Here is a 17328-nt window from a genome sequence, read left to right on the forward strand (position 1 = left end):
TTAGCGAACAATCTGCACATGCTTTTGGTCACATGTCCCAAAAACTGTTGATAGAACTTCCGAAAGGCCCTACAAGAAGTTGCATTCAATCCATAACAGAAATTATTATTGGGTCCATGTCTTTCTCCACACGACGAGCGATTCCTCCGCTGCCCCGACCTCAAGGACTTTCAAGTGCTACTTTCCGAGCTCCTCCACTTGATGGGTCGCTTACTATCCAGGAAATCTACGCGTGGCATCTTCAGCATTCCCCTAGTCACCGGATGTTCGTGTATGCCCGCGAAGACGGTAGCATCCGGACAATAAGCTGGGCAGAAGCCGTAGCAGCGATATACACTGGCGCACGACTTCTCAGAAGGCGGATTCAATCTGCGACAGAATCACCAGTGGTGGCCATCCTCTCTTTATCCGGTCCGTCTTCTCTTCCATCCAGTGCGGCGCCCTCATGATCATGGATTTTTGCAGACACCATAACATATTTCGTCACGATGATGAGTCTTTTGCGTGCAAACTACGTCTTCTTCCCTATCTCGCCCCGAAATTCGGCAGTTGCAGTTGCACATCTTCTTCACAAGGTCGGCGTACAGCATGTTCTTATTGGCCGAGATGCATCAATGCAGGACCTCGCTAACCAAGCTCTTGAAATCTTGAAATCGCAATATTCGTCAGATACGTTCCCAGAACTATCCTCCATTCCGATCCCGATCTTCGAGGACTACTTTCAATCTCAATGGGAACAAAACACTCATGAGGAGAATCTTCCTTTGCCGCCTATAGATCCAGATTCGCTTGCTTTCTATTTGCATTCCTCTGGTAATTCTGAGTTATTTACCTCCGTGCGTCATAACACATGTGCTTTATATTCTAGGCTCAACGGCATACCCAAAGCCAATCGCTTGGACACATCATCGACTCGTTCAATTGAGCTTAGTACCATGGTTCGGAGAAAGAGATTTGTGTGACGTTCTTTTCTCTTTGCATGTTATGCCCATGTACCACGGTATGGGCGTCTTACAGCTCTTGTGGACGGTATGCATCCTTGTTCCAAACTACCTAAATTCTTCTGAGATTTTATTAGGCATCATCCGGCTTGGTCGTCGGTGCTTTCGAACCCAAATCACCTGCCATTCTCCCAACGCCGGAAAACCTGTTTGACTCTGCGAGGACAGTCCAGAGTGACGTTATCTTCTGCGTTCCATCCTTCATTGAGGTACGACATGCGCGATTTGTCAGTTATCCCCCGGTTTACACGGTTCGACAGGCGTGGTCGCGACGGCCAGAATATGTTGAATGGCTCTCTACTCGGTCAGGTGTGGTATGTCCAGAAACTTATCCTTGAACTTAGTCAAGACATTCCAACGTTAGCTTTACGGTGGTGGGCCTTTGAACAAGGAAGCCGGAGACTATATGACGTCCAAAGGCGTCTCTGTTTTCATTAGTTACGGGTCGTAAGCCTCATCGGGTCCATCATATATAATTGAATAGAGACCTAACTGATTCAAAGAACCGAAGGTGGGATCATGAGCCTTGTCTTACCTGGTGAGTCCTTGACTACACATTTTGGCATTGACGGTACTTATCTACGTAGCCCAGGTAGATTACGACTGGGACTACTTCCAATTTCCTGGGCTTGTCAAACCAGAAATGGTTCCCAATGGAAATAATTCGTATGAGCTTGTAATGATGGTATGCGTTTTCTTCACTGATAGGCCTCCGTTTTCATCTTACGACACCCTCTTAGTCGAATTCTTTTTGCCAGCCGAGTGTCCTTAATACCAAGGTCAATGGCGTTGATGCCTATGCAACATCGGATCTCTTCGTTCCACACGCAACGAAACCAGGATTTTGGAAGGTTTTCGGACGAACTGATGATCAGATCATACACAACACAGGAGAGAAGGTACATCATTAGCTATCCCCCTGTTACCTGCAGCCTGATTTCGTCTGCTTCCTCAAAACAGACCAATCCGGGACCTCTGGGTATGTCGCAGGATATTCATATATAGTCCCGACTACTTACCGACTCTTTGCAGAGAATATGCTTAATCAAGACCCTCATGTTCTTGCCTCAGTCATGTTTGGTCGCGGAAAGTTTCAGGCTGGTGTACTCGTTGAACCAAAGCGTGAATTCAGCTTCGATCCTGTTGACACAGTCCTGCTAGGCCAATATCGCAACAAGATATGGTATTTGTGTTCCTAAGTGTATATGTCTTTTTTTTCACTCTCGCTGCAGGCCTACTGTTGAAAGAATGAATACATTCGCCCCTCAGCATTCGCGTCTATTCAAAGAGGTTCTTAGCTTATTCTCGGGCATTCTTACGTGTCGCTCATCGAGTCCAGATGATTCTTGTTGCTAAACCAGTCAAGCCTTTCACATACACTGCGAAACATACGGCACGGTGCGCAATTCAACGCTGGTTACGATAATATCAACCTCTCATGATCATTGGTAGGCGTCAAGCGATACTTAATGATTACATCGAGGAGATCTCAGACCTCTATCAATCCGTTGAGGACAGTACACAAGCCAACATTTCGTTGCCTTTCGAATGGAACGCCAAGTCCACGAAGTCTTTTATACGGACTGTAGTTCTACAAGTTCTTTCCCATTCCATTCTTGATGACGATGACCTGTTTCAACATGGTTGCGACAGGTGAGTAAAACCCATTGAGTTCATTTCTCAGGATTGGTATTGACTCCACTAGCTTGCAATCTACGTGGATTCGAAATTCGTTGCTTCGCGCCCTTCGAGATACGGTCCAATTCGACACTCGTCAGGCAACCGATAATTTCGTTTATACGCACCCGACGATCTCGCAACTTGCTGTATTCTTCTATTCATTAGCTCATGGAATGCTTGATTCCGTTAATTCTGAACCTGACTCACGAGTCAAGGCCATGCATGCTATGGTGAAGAAGTACTCAAAGGGCTTACCTACTAGGACTAGCGACACACCTATAGCGGCAACATCAGGCAAAATTGTTCTGGTAACGGGCACGACGGGCTCATTAGGAAGTCATATACTGGCAAGCCTGATTTTGGATACGAGTGTACACCGCATCTACGCTGTGAACCGGCCGGGAAAACTCACACTATCAGAGAGGCAGCGGGGAGCATTTGTTTCGCGGGGACTCAATGTTGGCCTGCTAGATTCAGATAAAGTGGTGCTAGTGCAAGCGGAGATATCAGAGGGAATTGATTTTTTCGATGAGGTTGGGCGAATTCTTATACTCACTCCACCGTTGTTGACTCCATGTTGCAAAACAGTTGTCGGGCCCGATAACACACATTATTCACAATGGTATGATAACACTCGTCACTTCCATCCTTATCTCATTTTTTCAATAGCCTGGCGAGTTGATTTCAACCTGAGCTTGTTCTCTTACGAATTCAATATCCGTGGACTATGTAACTTGATTGCCCTTGCTATTAAAACGCGGGCCCGACTGATATTTTTGAGCTCTATTGGAATCTTTCTCAGTATGTATTGCCTTTCATTAAAAACAGGCAGCTTACTATGTTTCTGGGCAGATGCTTCTGAAGAGGATTCACTATCCGAATGTCCAATCGTCCCAGAAATGGCACTGGGAACTGGATACGGAGAGTCTAAATGGGTCTCAGAGGAGCTTCTGCGCACTGCGAAAGACTTACACTATCTGATCATCCGCGCTGGTCAATTGTGTGGTGCTGCAAATGGGACTTGGAACGTTAATGAATGGGTTCCAGCGATGGTCCAGAGCTCTCTCAAGCTTGGATGTTTCCCTGGTGGTGATAGGGTGAGTGTTCCTTGGTGAAGGGGATATAATGATCGTTCAACACGATGATGTACAGACTATCTCTTGGGTCCCTGTTCACGTAGCAGCTCAGGCAATCGTTGACTATGTTGATCGACCTGAATACTTCATCCATTTGGTACATCCCAAACCTGTTCTATGGTCCGGCATAGCCAGTGTCATCTCAGCCGAGTTGAACGTCAAGCTGGTCCCATATATTCAGTGGTTGGATGAACTGGAGAAATCAACTCTAGATGCTGCAGCATTGCCTGCCATCCGCATACTTCCGTACTACCGTCGTAATGCAAGGGTTGTAAATTTCAACAACCGAGAGGCATTTGGTTTGCCCAAAATCACAGTTCGGGACATGGGGTTTCCACAGATTGGTAGAGAAGATGCGGAAAGATGGTTGACCTACTGGCGTAGGGTGGGGTTTCTTTGAATGAAAATGATACTAAGACTCCGGATATTTAATGTAATGCTATAACAGACTTATTCCTGAGGAATGAACGGACTTCTACGATAGGCAGGAGCTTCTATGATTGTTGGAAGTTCCTTAGCCATCACATCGGTCCCGGCAGGAAAAGGGAGGTCATCCACGCCTCGAGGTAACACCTTCTCATATAGACCTTTAAGCTGGTTATGTTGACTCAGAGTCAACATCTTCTTTTTTGCATCCCGAACCATAACGTGGGCATTGTCGACGCCTGGGACTGACCCTTGCACAAAGATGAGGTTGAGATTCGTGTCGACGCGTATAACGGGAAGGTTCTGGGTTGTTATTCGCTGGCCACCCATTCGAGCAGCCATTTTCTTTCCAGGAAACACACGGCCGGGATCCTAAAGGCGAACGTAAACGGTTCTATTCGAGACGTTGAGACGAATGGTACGCACTTGATGCTGACCAGTAGAACCCGCAGACCGATGAGCTTTTGAAACACCGTGACTAGCCCTCAGACCCTTAAACCCCCATCGCTTCATTGCACCTTGAAAGCCTTTTCCTATTCTGTTGTATGTTAGCCCCTTACAACAATGGCGATTCTCTTAGGACGCACGAAGTAGCTATTACATCAACGTATTGGCCTGGTACAAAATGTATTGCGGACAATGTCGTCCCTAAAGATAATTAAACACTGACGAGAAAGAAATTGAGCCACAACATACCAACAGGGAGATGCGCGTCTTCAGAAACAGGAAACTCTTTCACGATATACTTGGGAACAACACCAGCCTTTCTAAAATGACCTTTCATCTGCGCGGTAGCTGTCTTGTAAGGTTTATCGGAAGCCGCGACCTGAACAGCATGGTAGACCGAGCTGTCCCTTCGGACTGTGCGGATATTTGCGGTGACTTGGCAATGGTCCAGCTAAGCACACATCAGTAAATTGTATCACCTAAATTGGAACGGCAGGACCTGAAGAATTGTTACAGGAATACGAACCCCTTGGTCATTCCATAGAGCAGACATCCCTCGTTTACGTGCTATGAGACCGGTCCGTATTGACATTGGCGTCCATTTTGCTGGTGGTGCCGACGACGTGGATGCTTCTTGAGTCGTTGAAAGTGATGAACTGGAGTGTATCCGCCGAAAAGACGCGAAAGAAGGAAACTTTCGACCGACTTTAAACATGTCGGGTGAGGAAGGCGTTGTTATGCTTTGTTGAGAACAGATGCTGCAAGGAATTTTTTGGAATTAATTATTTTAAAATTTGCTTTTATTATTTAAATAAACTTGCTAAAGTTCTACCTTCTCCACTACATCCACCCTCCTGGCAGACAAATTTACACTCTAATGGAATGGAATCGTGGCCTACAGATGACCGAAAAAGCGAGGATATACCAAGAAAGGAGGGTAAAGGCAAAAAGAAAGAGATATTCCAATATCCCAACCTAGATCACGGATTAGTCGAAGCTCTGACCCTGGTTGAGAAGGGGAATGGTCTTGAATGGTCTTCCTTGGTGAAAAGTTATGGTACGCTATACTCGATTTCTGTAATGGGGCTACTTACAAGGCAGCATCAATAGATCCCGACCTATTCAAACTTCATGCAAAGGAACCTGTCAAAGTATTCCCAGCGACACGTCCGCCTTCCATCACGCTTCCGCATATGACATTGAGGCGCAGGGCAGAGCGAGGAGTACGTCTTATCTCAGTAAAATGGACTATATTTGACCTCCGCTTTAGGCAAATTTTCTGAGGACACATTTTCCTGAGGTCGAAATTGCTGCTGAACTCATCAGGGAGGAAATAGAGACAGACGCGAAAGTCTTGCGTGATCAAGACGTATACAATCCCTATGATGGGAATTTACTTGAAACTGTCATCTCATATGACTCTTTAAGGCCGACGTCGTCGCATCTTGCGTTTCCAATGGGTGAATTAGGTCGAGACCTAAGTAAGCTGTTGTGCTCTCCATCAAGAGTCACTTGTTTAACTTCCTCATCAATAGATATATCACCATTTCTTCCTTCTGATAATGGGAGTGTTTTTACCCCGACGGCTACTCCAGTAAGGTCGTTCGATACGCCCATATCTCAGATTGCTTCACCTAGATATGACCTCTCAAACCTGACACAAGGCAAGGCATCTGCCGCGGTCTACCCGGTCTTATACTGATTCTTTTAGGTGCATTGCTGGCTGTGAGGACTTATGGTATCACATCTGTACTGGAAATGTGTTCTGGGGACACACCGAAGAAAGTAAAAGTGGTCGATGTCGCGACCATTGCCTCGTCTGATGTGGGCGGTCATCAAATGATTGATGTCAAGTTCCCTTCGGTTCATGATCTGCTGGCTGTCAGTGATCACGGTATGGTATTCAGCTACAACTTCACCGGTTGCAAACCTTTCCCGTGAGTTTTTATTCTTGTCTATCAAAATTAACAGGATACACAAGCTTCTTTTAGTATATTTGATTATTCTACTCTGTCATCCATGTCTGAAATTATGTCTGATGATTTTTGGAGACTCGCGCTGGGTGCGAACGTTGGCACATGTCTTTTAACTTCGGTCAAAGTTTTAAGGCGGCTTGACTCTCGTGTAGGTCCCTCCATTACATTGTGAATCATACTGTTCATTATGTTCATGTATTTCTGCAGGACAATCATGTCTACAGTTCAATCTTTTCTGTCACAAGCGAGAAAGATGTGATTACAGCAGTCGAAGACCAGGATGGTCATCTAATCCGTCTATGTACCACTTCTCAGCTCTTGTGGATCGATGATAGAAAACCGGGGAAACCACTCCTTGGATATCACCATAACCGATCGTTCGATAGGACACTCAAAACTGAGACCGTCTCTTTTCAAAGCGGTAAGTTGATATTTAGCATGTTTCTTGATCTGACGGTAATCCAGCACCTCTCACTTTCTTGACATCACGAAAGAATGGGTTGGTTGATGTGTATAATGTTTCTCGCTCAAGTGAGAACGGACTCGTTCATGCTAACGCGCTCCCGTACTGTTTGACATCGGCTACCGGTTTTGAGGATTCTCTGACCGGGCAGTCATTTGTTCATCACCCATACCTAAATGGGGACCAATCCTTCAGTCTATTAAGACTGTCTAGGCGCGGGGCCATTCAAATGATTGAACTCCACTGCTCGAATGAGATAGGAACACTGACCCCTCAATTTGAGTGGTCGGATGATGTCAAAGATCTGGACCTCAAAGCCTCGACACTTCGACCAGATGAAGGACTCCTTGGTAACAGGGAACACATGGAAGTGGACTTTTCTGGGGTGTATCGTCGTGAGTCGTAATCATTCGTGAAAGCCAGATAGTTAATGAATGATGTGTATAAAGATGTTTTCGTGGAGAGGCCTAGACTGGATGAAGAACACGAAGAGAAACATGCGGAAGACGTGTACGGCCTTGTGAATCGTCTTCCCCTCTTTTGGCAATATACGAATGCTCCCATAGAGCATATGTTGACTACGTGAGGTTCATCAATAGCAAGACCTGACTCTCTCTGACTTTGTGTTCCCACCAGCTACGACATCATTTTTCGAGCAGGAGACGACCCAGATGGGGCTTCTCGAGCCGATTTTCTGACGGGCAGCATTATTAACTCGACCAGAGGGTATCGTGCACTACAGGAGGGGCGCTTGTCGCCGGCTACCTTGAGTAAAGGTTCTGCATGGCATCATAATATCGGTCCTACCTTACATGCTCTTGATTCGACTGTGCGTCACAACGTGGAGGACATACTTGAAGACCTACGGAAGTATGACGTCGCCCACTGCCCAGATGGCACAGCCCAGTCTTTAAGAAGAGAAGGCAAAGCTCGAGAGCAACTGGCTCTTGATTTGTTGCTTTCGCAGGACGTTTTTTCTGTCCAGCCACTGAAACCACCAGCCTCTGTGCCTGATGACCTCGAGAGCATGACAGAAGCACTTTCTATTGGCAACAAACCACCTCCGGTGGATTTCAGGTACTTGCAGCCCATGCTGCGAAGGACAGCAGAAGCGATGAGAGAAGGAGGAGATGATGATCCAGAAATGTCGTATCCCCTTGGCGTTCGATTGTTGCTGAAGGAATGGGATGCTGGGACAGACCCAGACAATTACGTTTACGTGGATCCTTACGGCGGTCCGACGGAGCAACCCACCAGGATTCAGCTCCCAAAACCTAAATCCAGCCTGCCGAAATCGACACCACTCCAGCGACCCCCAATCGTCGTAGCATCCAGTGCCATGGTTCCGCCCGTGCAGCCGGCGTCAAGCCGAGGGTCCTTTTTCCCTCAGTCGCAGCCAGCCGTTGCTCCCGTTCTCAGGTCTGCCACCGAGTCTCAAGCATCTATTGCATTCCCAGCCGCAGGTTCTCAAGAGTTAATGACCAGCACACAGATTCTTCCTGGGCCACATGGAGGTCGCCCGCCACCCGCCGGAAAGAAAAAACCTGCAAAGAAGAGGCTGGGTGGTTTTTGAGCCAAGATTCAATGGGCAAGCCTAGAGTTTCATTTACGTTCATTATACAGTGTAGCACATGTAGTACATGAATATCTTTCTTCTTTGCCTGTATGAATTTTCCGCAAGTCGAGAAACAGCGATTCACTGGAACGACGAAAGAGGCCGGGGAAGCACCAAGAAGGAATGTCAAGTGATCTGGTGATCGAGTTGCGGTGACCGTGTTCTGAATTTGCCGGTGTCGACATCTAATCCTTCGCTCCTTCCTTGATCCCTGCGCCCGACGGTATCACATCGATCCACCTCATAGTTTTTTTGCTGTCGCGTAGGGCATGCAAGTGAAACTGGACTGACGGCCAGCCCAGTCAGCCCGCCCTATGGATGGAAAAAGGCATGTATTTCTTCGTTTTTTTCGCCTCATTGCGACCTCATCATGATCCTGCAGCACATCGAATCTTCCGTATGACTCGGCCGCATACAACGACTTCCTTCGCCGTATGTCGCCGTCGTATTGAATGGCGAGGTCGCTTATGTCTGTGGTGCAGGGAATAAAGCTGTTGTATGCGCGCTGTCCGCGAGCTACATTTCCACCTTTGCGGGCTATCCAGTGTGTCTCAGGTCTTGTAATTTTTATTCACGGTTAATTTTTTTTTTAATAGCTTGACTCTCTCAAGTCAAGGCTACAGACAACAAAAACGCCCATTAGTGTTTCGAGGCTTGCTGCCGTCGTGTATCGGGATGAAGGAGTCGTCGGATTCTATCGTGGCCTTTGGATACCTCTCATAACGATTTCCTTTGTCCGTGAGTGCACTTTTAACCATCCGCTTCCTGTTTTTTAACGTTTGCAGGCGCCGCAAGCTTCACTATCTATACTCGTACCAAGGAATTCTGTCGGGATCATAATTATCTATCTCGTAATTCCATAATCGATGCCTCAGTTGTTGGTGGTATCAGTGGGGCGATGTCTGGGGCTTTGATATCATTTGGAAGTGCTCGTGAGTAACCTGTTCCGTTGCTGCTCTCTGCAGCTCATCACCACATAATAGCGTTTGAGCTCGTCAAGGTACATAAAAAGCTCCTTCGCCCAGCCTTCATCATCATAAAATTTGTTCGCAGGTCCGACGGCAACTGGAGTTTGCAATCGCCGCCAGTAAAGGTATACAACTTACCAAGGCGCCAAAGACATGGGAAGCAGTAAAAGAAATTTTTCGGAGCAATGGTATCACTGGACTGTACACTGGTTTCCGTATGCATTTTGGTGGGTCCGATCCTTTACAAAACCTCGCTGCAGCTTAAGGTGGTAACATCAGTGCGAGATACTACGGGAACTGCACTGTACTTCCTCGAATATGACGGAATGCGGCATCTGCTTGGACGGGACAGATCAGGAGATCAAGGACCAACTCCTACCTGGCTGCCTATTCCTGCTTCTATTGTTCCATTCTTCTGCGGTTCACTGTCCGGTGTAAGTTTGCTCTGAATACATCAGGCCGTGATATGACGATGTCTGTAGGTATCTTCGTGGGCATTGATTTATCCTCTCGATGTGTAGGTCAATTCATCAGTGTTTCTCGTTGCATGATTCATGTCTCTCTTAGTGTAAAGACGAAAATCCAGCAGCGATCATTGGCTGGTGAGAGATACCGGGGACCTTGGGAGACGTTATATCGTCTTATCAGAGGTCAGTTTTGACTTCATTCGTGAAGATCTGACTGACACCTGTGTCCAGGTCCCGATCCGAACAATCCCAAGCCGTTATTGGCAGGTATCACCAGGATTTATCGTGGTCTCGGTGTCAGCGCAGTGCGGAGTATCACTACCCACGGCCTGCTTTGGACCTTCTTCGACCTCGTCTCGAACTACATTGACCATCTACCGTGACTGGTTCTCTCGGCGTCTATAAACTATTGTTGCAAACTACGGCTTCATGTATCAAGTATAGTGTATGTATATCCGATGCGCTCTTGTGCTCCGCCAGAATCGATGCAGCGACCCAACGAATATAACTCCTATATCCTCACTCTGTTTCACAGCTCCGTAGCATCTCTTTTGATGCTACAACATGCAATCAATGGACACCTCGTCAAGTCAAATGGTAGGATTAATCATCCGTTTGATGAGTTGCGATCACTTCTTGCGGCTAGCAGTCACAGTACAAAGCAATTTCGCGATTTCGCAATGTTCAAATAACCTGAGAGCAATATGCTTGGCTTGTCACATTAGTATAAAAGCTTAACGTCCTTCTGCGCAGTTTAGCATATTACATGAACGGATCAGCACTGTCAGACATTAAGAACAATAGCACTACTTTGTTTCTACCACGTGTCTTTATCATCGAGCTTGAACATAATCGTCGATCTTCAGTAGCAAACAAACGGTCTCCGTTGAGAGCTCTACAGCACTCGTTGACACCAGCAAGGGCTGGACAACATCCTCCTCAAGGATATTTGATATAAGTCCCTAACGCAAAATTAAGGACTGTTGGCTAGTTGTAAATCCTTCAAAACATACCTTTCGGACGTTAATTCCAGCGTTCCGTTCTCCTAGTGCATGTCGGTTACGCAGCTCAGTGACGATAGCAATGGGGTTGAGGCCAGCATTCTCAGCTAGCGTTGTTGGTATCACTTCAAGGGCATCGGCATATGCCTGGAAGCAGAAGGCTTCCATGCCTTTCAGTGATTGCGAGTGTTGAGAAAGAAGTCGGGAGACATGTATTTCTGGCGCACCGCCCCCACCAATCAAGGCCCTAGCAACCATCTGAACAAAAAGTACACAAGTAGTCATCGAAATACTTACCGTTTCTTTACCAGACACCTCACAACGCACAAAGCATCGTGCAAACTGCGCTCGCACTCCTCCACGACGAGATTATTTGCTCCCATGGCCAGGATACTGACGGTCCGCCCCCGATTCTTGATTCCGGTAATCTTGACCACTTTCGCACCAGAATTCGAGGATTCCTCCACAAGGTCAGCATATCCTAGTTTGTCTTCGGCAAAAGCTTCAATGTCCGCCACCGGTTTACAACCTAAGCTCTTCGACAAGAATTCGATCTCGTCTCGCTCCACATCTTTGACGGCGAGAATCCCAAGTTTTTTGAGGAAGTTGAGGGAAATGTCATCGACTGCGTCCCGTAGAATAGATTTTTGGATCAAGAGAACATTGCATCCTGCTTTTTTGATCTTTTTGCAGATATTTAGGAGATATTGACGCCCCTCTTTCAGTACCTTATCCATCTGTCGGTAATCGTTGATCACAACTGTGTTATCCATCTATATCATGGTGAGTAATCAAACCCTAGAACAAGCAAACACGAAAACACACGTCAGGTTTTGGCGCACTGAGCTGGAATTGGATAATGGCAATTTTAGCTCTCTCTATCCGCGTAGGGCCACCTGCTGCGACGACGACATTTTGGTTCAGCACAACGCCCTCTACCAGTTCCGTGTCTTCTATCGTGCCTCCGACCTTTTTCACAACGCGTATATCGCGTAAATCGACATTAGAGGATGTAGGAGTGACAAGGCGCGTTACTGCTGCTACGGCGATGGGGGCAAGGGTCGACGAGTATTGCGAGACGATCTTTAGAACCGGGACGATGAAGATTGATTGAAAACAGAGGATAGCGGACGAACCTTTGAGTTCAACGAAGTGCTTGCTGCACGCAATAAGCTAGCCCTGTCGTTCAAATCAACGGGCGTTGACATTTCCGTCAGATATTCGACGGCCTTTATCGAAGCCTTGAGGAACGATTCGGCAATGATGGTGGGGTGGATGCCTTTTTGAAGCATCCTCTCTGCTGCACCCAGCAGGCTTCCAGCAAGAACGACCACGGTTGTCGTACCATCACCGGCTTCAACATCCTGAGCAGCAGACAAATCGACAAGCTGTGCTCAAAATCAGAGCAGACTCGAAGCTAAACACCAACAAAGACTTGCCATCTTCGCGGCAGGATGGAGAGCCTGAATGCTCTTCAAAATGGTCGCCCCATCGTTCGTCACGATGACTTCGCCTTTTGCAGTTTGGATCTGATAAAACACGTTATGGTTAGCCACGGCAGAAATTACTGCGACGCACCATTTTATCCATTCCTCTTGGCCCCAAAGACGTTCGCACCGCATCACTGATAGCTGTATATGTATTAGGAAAAGGAAACAATCCTTAATTCCAGTGATAAAAAAACCTTTTGCGGCAACCATGTTCGATAGCCGAAGTTCCATAGGTTTTCCCTATTAGACAGCGAGTCAGGTAGTGCAGTTAAATATGCCAGATAGACGCATGCCTTGTCATTGAAGGCAGCATTGGCACCAGAAAGATTTTTTGTTATTCCCTGTTGCCCTGCAGAAGGAGATTTTGAGGCCATGGTGGTCAGAGGAGTCGGAAGAATCGAGGGTAACGTGACACGGGCCCTTGAAATGACGCGCGTCGATTCAGCCGCTGGTTCAGTGATTCATCCTTTTCCTCACCTCCACCACCATTCTCATTCTTCATCATGAATTTTGTACGTTTGCCTCGATGTTAGATGCTCCTTTTCACTGACTTCCTCACAGAACAATCCTGCCCAATTATTTGCTCAGCTGGCCGGGTATGTCCCATTACCATTCAACTGAATCGACATTGATCCATCGCAGAGGCCTTCCTTATGCCCAGCCCGGTCATAATCCACCATCCGCCTACGATGAGTACCTTAGAGCATATAGCGTGGCGATGCTGCCAGGACGAGAACGAGAGAATGTCTCTTACGGTGGCAAGAGTGCGTTTCATGTCTAGTTCTCCTCTTCGAAATCACCACCAATCGAAAGTACACAGTCATAATGCCCCCGTCGGCTCTTGCAAACCTTACAAATATGGATCTAGAATCGCCTTGGATGTTCCAACTGCGTAATCCCACTAACCCCGCCGCCTCCACCCACGCAGGTGTGCTCGAATTCATAGCACAAGAAGGCGTCGTTCATTTGCCTTATTGGATGATGAAGACTTTGCATTTGAGTGAAGGTGACCCTATTCGAATTACTGGGGCAGAACTACCTAAGGGCAAGTTTGTGAAGCTGCAAGCACAGACCGTCCACTTTTTGGAGATTTCTGACCCTAAAGCCGTGTAAGTTTCTCAATCCTCCGCGTACGACAAGCTCATTGCTCGGCGGTCAGACTTGAGCAAGCCCTACGCAATTTCTCAGCATTGACACAAGGCGATATCATTGAAATATGCTATAACTCTATAATATTTGGGCTTCTTGTCATGGAAACCAACCCAGGTGGCGAAGGAATCAGCGTTCTAGATACCGATCTTGAGGTTGATTTTGCTGCACCTGTGGGATATGTTGAGCCCGAGAGACCAAAGGCAGCCCCTCCCTCCACCATGGCGTCGAAGCTCAAAATCGATCTCGACTCCGCTTCCCCAGGTTCTTCGCGACCTGGATCGTCATTGAGTGGTGGGTTTGCTGGTACGGGTGCTGGATCCACTGCGGTCAGCAAGGATGGTGACCAATGGGAGAGTTTTAAGGGTAAAGGTGAAACTCTGGGTGGACGGAAGACGAAGGGAAGAGGTATCAGTCACCGAAAAATTGAAGAAGTAGCAGAAGGAAGCAAGATCATAAGATCAGAGTAAGTTCATTTGCTTCCTTATACTATCTGCCTGACACGACACCCTAGTAAACACCGTATCGTGTCGAATAGCACTCTGGACTCTGATATTAAAGTCCCGGCCGCTTTGAATCTGCCTTTCGGCAAGCTGTTCTTCGGGTTCAATGTAACACCATATGTTCCTCCAGCAGTTCCGCCATCCTCGAATTCCTCTGTAGCGAGGTCCCAGGCAAGTCAAACTGTATGCGAGATGCGTCTGTTATTCAATTTACTTTCAGGATACATCTTTCCGCGGTTCTGGGCAGACGCTAACAGGTAGAGCTGCTGGGCAGTCTTCGGCTCCAACGTCCAAGGGTAAAGAAAAGGCCAGGGAAGAAAAGTCTTCGTCGACGTCTTGGAGCGCCCTAGGATCTGGTCAAACTTTGGCCAATCAAGCCCCCAGGGAGCCGGGTGTTGTCGGTGCTGGAGGCGTGAGAGTATCTCGTATACCACGGAGAAATAATGCGGCGCCGGAGCAGCAGAAAGCCAGGAGTCCATCTCCTGATTGGGGTGTGGATGATGACGATGTTATCATGATTGACAGTGACTAGACTGAATTTGTATGTATAAGAGCCTATTTCTTGTCGCGTCTAGACCATGCTAGAGAGAAGAAATGAAGAGAAAATGATCAAGATTTATGTAAAATGGCCCTTGTGATTGACCAGTAACATCGGCCATCGGCCCGTACCCTGTTCATCCTTGTTTATGGCCTCATCTCCGTCGTCCGGGATTGGTCAAGCAGTCGACGCCGTCGACAGCCATCACGAAGAGGAGGAAAACTCTTCCGGTAGCGAAGATGAAGCACCTCCAATAGAATCTACATCGACCGCGCCCTCCACGAAGAAGAAAAAGAAGAAAAAGTCCAAGGCGGCGAGAGCCCTCAGGGCGCTCACCGGAAAGTCTGAGATACCCCAGGAACTTGTTGATCGCGTCTTGGTTAGAGTTCGGGAAGATGGAGGAGCTGGCAGCGATGAAGCAACGGCGGCCGATGTGAGGGAGGCTCTGGAGGCGATGAAGATCATGGACGTGGTGAAGGGCAAGGCCGGCATTGGGGGCATCAACAGGAAGGATATGGGAGAGCACAAGGTCTGTGCTGTTCCCTGATTTCCTGCATTTCTGGCTCACGACTATGCCTTTAGTTCTGGGCGACACAACCAGTGCCTCAACCAGACGAGGGGCCACCCATTGAAGACGGATACATCGAACCTTCCGTCCCCCAAGACCAAGTCCGTCAAGAGCCCTACTCTCTGCCCAGTAGCTTCGAGTGGTCGACGCTTGACATGAGTGATCCTAATCAGGTGCGTGTTGCGGCCTCATCGGTGTATCAGCTTACCTGTCTGCAGGCGAAAGAGGTGTACGACCTTTTGTCACTGAACTATGTCGAAGACGACGAGGCCTCGTTCCGATTCCAGTACAGTGCTGAGTTCCTGCAATGGTGCGTGTGCAGTCGCTGATCTTCGCATCTGTCTTATCTCATGGTAGGGCTCTTCAACCACCCGGATATTTCAAAGAATGGCACGTCGGTGTCCGCGTATCGTCAAACAAAAAATTAGTGGCCTTCATCTCTGGTGTGCCTTTAACCCTCCGCGTGCGAAAGAAGTGAGTTTTACTAGCGTAATCAAGGCGTTTATTAACGCGTGAACCAGCGTCTTCGTGGCATGCGAAATCAACTACCTTTGTGTCCATAAGAAGCTGCGCTCCAAGCGATTAGCGCCAGTCCTGATCAAGGAAGTGACACGTCGAGTACACCTCGAAGGAATTTTCCAGGCGATATACACGGCTGGAGTTGTCATTCCCACCCCCGTGTCAACTTGCCAGTACCATCATCGCGCTTTGAATACCACAAAGTTGGTCGATATCCATTTCACGTCTGTTCCTCGACATATGTCACTTGCCCGACTTATCAACTACAATAAAGTCTCTGACAAAACCACACTTCCTGTCAGAGAAATGGAGGAGAAAGATGTGAAGCAAGTGGCAGACTTATTCGCAAGATTCATGCTACGGTACGACATGGTCCCGGCTATGAACTTTGATGACGCCCGTCATCAATTTTTGAGTGGCAGTGGTACGGGGAAACCTGGAGATGGGGGACCAGGAAGGCGGGAGAGGCAAGTCACTTGGTGCTATGTTGTCGAGGTAATGCTCCTCTAGAAGTCAGTATTCAGTGATATATTTAACAGCCCATGCCTCAGGATCCACGTACTCACCAAGTCACTGACTTCTTTTCATTCTACTGTCTCCCTTCGACCGTGATTAATACACCTGGCCCTGGGGTACTGCAAGCAGCCTATCTATACTACTATGCCAGTGCCACAGCTTTCGAACCAGGTGCTGAATCAGATGGCAGGTTCAAGAAGAGGCTCCAACAACTCATTACCGATGCGTTGGTAATCGCAAACAATGCAAAGTTTGATGTCTTCAACGCTCTGACGTTGATGGATAACATGAATTTTTTGACGGATCTAAAGGTGTGTTGAATACTACATGCTGCGTCTCACTTGTTTGATGATATCTGAACAGTTTGGGAAAGGCGATGGATTTTTGAATTTCTACCTGTACAATTGGCGGACGACGCCCTTGGCTGGTATGACAGCCACCGAAGATACCAGTGCCGGTAAAGGTGTTGGAGTAGTCATGTTATAGATAGCGCGAAGATACTAAAAATGACAATCCAGCAGAAAAATCCATCAATGGGGCTGGTGACTCCAGTCCGAAATGGAGTGCCTCCTAAATAATCTTTCTTTCGCAGCCCCTACTTGAACATCTCTACTCCTCTTAGGTCTTGCGACGACTTGTCTGATGTATCTGAAAGGCTAACGTTTCCTCCAGATTGTAGATCTCATAGTCTCCGAATTCTGGGGCTCAATATTGCCCTCCAAAGATCGGGTCCACTTCGTGATCACTTGTTCACTAATAAACGGTGTCTGGCAGGGCGTCTACCCTACACACTCTTCTCGACACGTCTACATCCCGAGGGTCAAGTATATCCAATCTCATCTCTATGCCACCATACAGTCACAAC

The 17328-nt window shown here is 47.5% G+C and overlaps 6 protein-coding genes across 6 annotated transcripts; 4 read left to right on the forward strand and 2 right to left on the reverse strand.

Moving 5' to 3' along the window:
• The first annotated feature begins 38 nt into the window (after nt 1-38).
• BT62DRAFT_986037 (acetyl-CoA synthetase-like protein) lies at nt 39-4303 on the forward strand. Its single transcript, XM_043189981.1, has 19 exons — nt 39-411; nt 466-813; nt 869-1029; nt 1079-1210; nt 1262-1315; nt 1366-1448; nt 1505-1539; nt 1589-1686; nt 1742-1900; nt 1962-1980; nt 2034-2184; nt 2234-2291; nt 2341-2399; nt 2454-2654; nt 2707-3214; nt 3270-3303; nt 3351-3482; nt 3534-3778; nt 3834-4303. The coding sequence occupies exons 1-19, from the start codon at nt 117-119 to the stop codon at nt 4215-4217; spliced, it is 3156 nt and encodes a 1051-aa protein (XP_043041413.1). The 5' UTR covers nt 39-116; the 3' UTR covers nt 4218-4303.
• Nucleotides 4268-5348, reverse strand: BT62DRAFT_871846 (translation protein; the record flags this gene model as incomplete). The annotated part of the gene is made up of 5 exons (XM_043182522.1): nt 4268-4615; nt 4670-4781; nt 4831-4891; nt 4940-5141; nt 5190-5348. Coding segments are annotated over 5 exons (882 nt in total), but the record flags the coding sequence as incomplete, so codon positions are not given.
• A 224-nt stretch (nt 5349-5572) lies between these two features.
• On the forward strand, nt 5573-10956 carry BT62DRAFT_986039 (uncharacterized protein; the record flags this gene model as incomplete). Its single annotated transcript, XM_043189982.1, has 23 exons — nt 5573-5767; nt 5830-5913; nt 5961-6171; nt 6226-6354; nt 6402-6627; nt 6682-6814; nt 6874-7087; nt 7132-7524; nt 7579-7711; nt 7766-8364; nt 8593-8691; nt 9011-9086; nt 9127-9176; nt 9227-9288; nt 9341-9482; nt 9530-9676; nt 9728-9744; nt 9798-9939; nt 9992-10146; nt 10195-10229; nt 10280-10362; nt 10411-10776; nt 10829-10956. The coding sequence occupies 22 exons, from the start codon at nt 5573-5575 to the stop codon at nt 10560-10562; spliced, it is 3477 nt and encodes a 1158-aa protein (XP_043041415.1). The 3' UTR covers nt 10563-10776; nt 10829-10956.
• Nucleotides 10848-13069, reverse strand: BT62DRAFT_946692 (T-complex protein 1). Its single transcript, XM_043187989.1, has 9 exons — nt 12964-13069; nt 12865-12910; nt 12759-12811; nt 12620-12709; nt 12317-12568; nt 12006-12263; nt 11478-11953; nt 11193-11427; nt 10848-11141 (listed from the first exon to the last, which is right to left on the reverse strand). Exons 1-9 carry the CDS (start codon nt 13042-13044, stop codon nt 11013-11015), a joined length of 1620 nt encoding a protein of 539 aa, XP_043041416.1. The 5' UTR covers nt 13045-13069; the 3' UTR covers nt 10848-11012.
• A 40-nt stretch (nt 13070-13109) lies between these two features.
• BT62DRAFT_1074452 (UFD1-domain-containing protein) lies at nt 13110-14936 on the forward strand. The gene is made up of 7 exons (XM_043179020.1): nt 13110-13182; nt 13232-13266; nt 13313-13434; nt 13491-13779; nt 13830-14285; nt 14334-14505; nt 14543-14936. Exons 1-7 carry the CDS (start codon nt 13174-13176, stop codon nt 14852-14854), a joined length of 1395 nt encoding a protein of 464 aa, XP_043041417.1. The 5' UTR covers nt 13110-13173; the 3' UTR covers nt 14855-14936.
• A 72-nt stretch (nt 14937-15008) lies between these two features.
• On the forward strand, nt 15009-16949 carry BT62DRAFT_979750 (N-myristoyl transferase; the record flags this gene model as incomplete). Its single annotated transcript, XM_043189462.1, has 8 exons — nt 15009-15090; nt 15118-15389; nt 15443-15601; nt 15647-15738; nt 15786-15902; nt 15950-16442; nt 16499-16774; nt 16827-16949. 8 exons carry the CDS (start codon nt 15009-15011, stop codon nt 16947-16949), a joined length of 1614 nt encoding a protein of 537 aa, XP_043041418.1.
• Nucleotides 16950-17328: the final 379 nt, after the last annotated feature.

This window comes from Guyanagaster necrorhizus (genome assembly GCF_019112545.1).
Source record: "Guyanagaster necrorhizus MCA 3950 unplaced genomic scaffold BT62scaffold_8, whole genome shotgun sequence".
Classification (NCBI taxonomy): domain Eukaryota; kingdom Fungi; phylum Basidiomycota; class Agaricomycetes; order Agaricales; family Physalacriaceae; genus Guyanagaster; species Guyanagaster necrorhizus.

What these genes read in the sequence shown, in the direction of transcription:
- BT62DRAFT_1074452 (XM_043179020.1), top strand. An exon ending in TGTCTCTTACGGTGGCAAGA is followed by an intron (nt 13,435 to 13,490) that starts GTGCGTTTCATG and finishes GAAAGTACACAG; the next exon opens with TCATAATGCCCCCGTCGGCT. An exon ending in ATTTCTGACCCTAAAGCCGT is followed by an intron (nt 13,780 to 13,829) that starts GTAAGTTTCTCA and finishes CTCGGCGGTCAG; the next exon opens with ACTTGAGCAAGCCCTACGCA.
- BT62DRAFT_986037 (XM_043189981.1), top strand. Translation starts at nt 117, where the DNA reads ATGTCTTTCTCCACACGACGAGCGATTCCTCCGCTGCCCCGACCTCAA. An exon ending in TCTCTACTCGGTCAGGTGTG is followed by an intron (nt 1,316 to 1,365) that starts GTATGTCCAGAA and finishes TTCCAACGTTAG; the next exon opens with CTTTACGGTGGTGGGCCTTT. An exon ending in TTTCAACATGGTTGCGACAG is followed by an intron (nt 2,655 to 2,706) that starts GTGAGTAAAACC and finishes TGACTCCACTAG; the next exon opens with CTTGCAATCTACGTGGATTC.
- BT62DRAFT_946692 (XM_043187989.1), bottom strand. Translation starts at nt 13,044, where the DNA reads ATGGCCTCAAAATCTCCTTCTGCAGGGCAACAGGGAATAACAAAAAAT. An exon ending in TCCATCCTGCCGCGAAGATG is followed by an intron (nt 12,569 to 12,619) that starts GCAAGTCTTTGT and finishes TTTTGAGCACAG; the next exon opens with CTTGTCGATTTGTCTGCTGC. An exon ending in AGGTGTCTGGTAAAGAAACG is followed by an intron (nt 11,428 to 11,477) that starts GTAAGTATTTCG and finishes GATGGTTGCTAG; the next exon opens with GGCCTTGATTGGTGGGGGCG.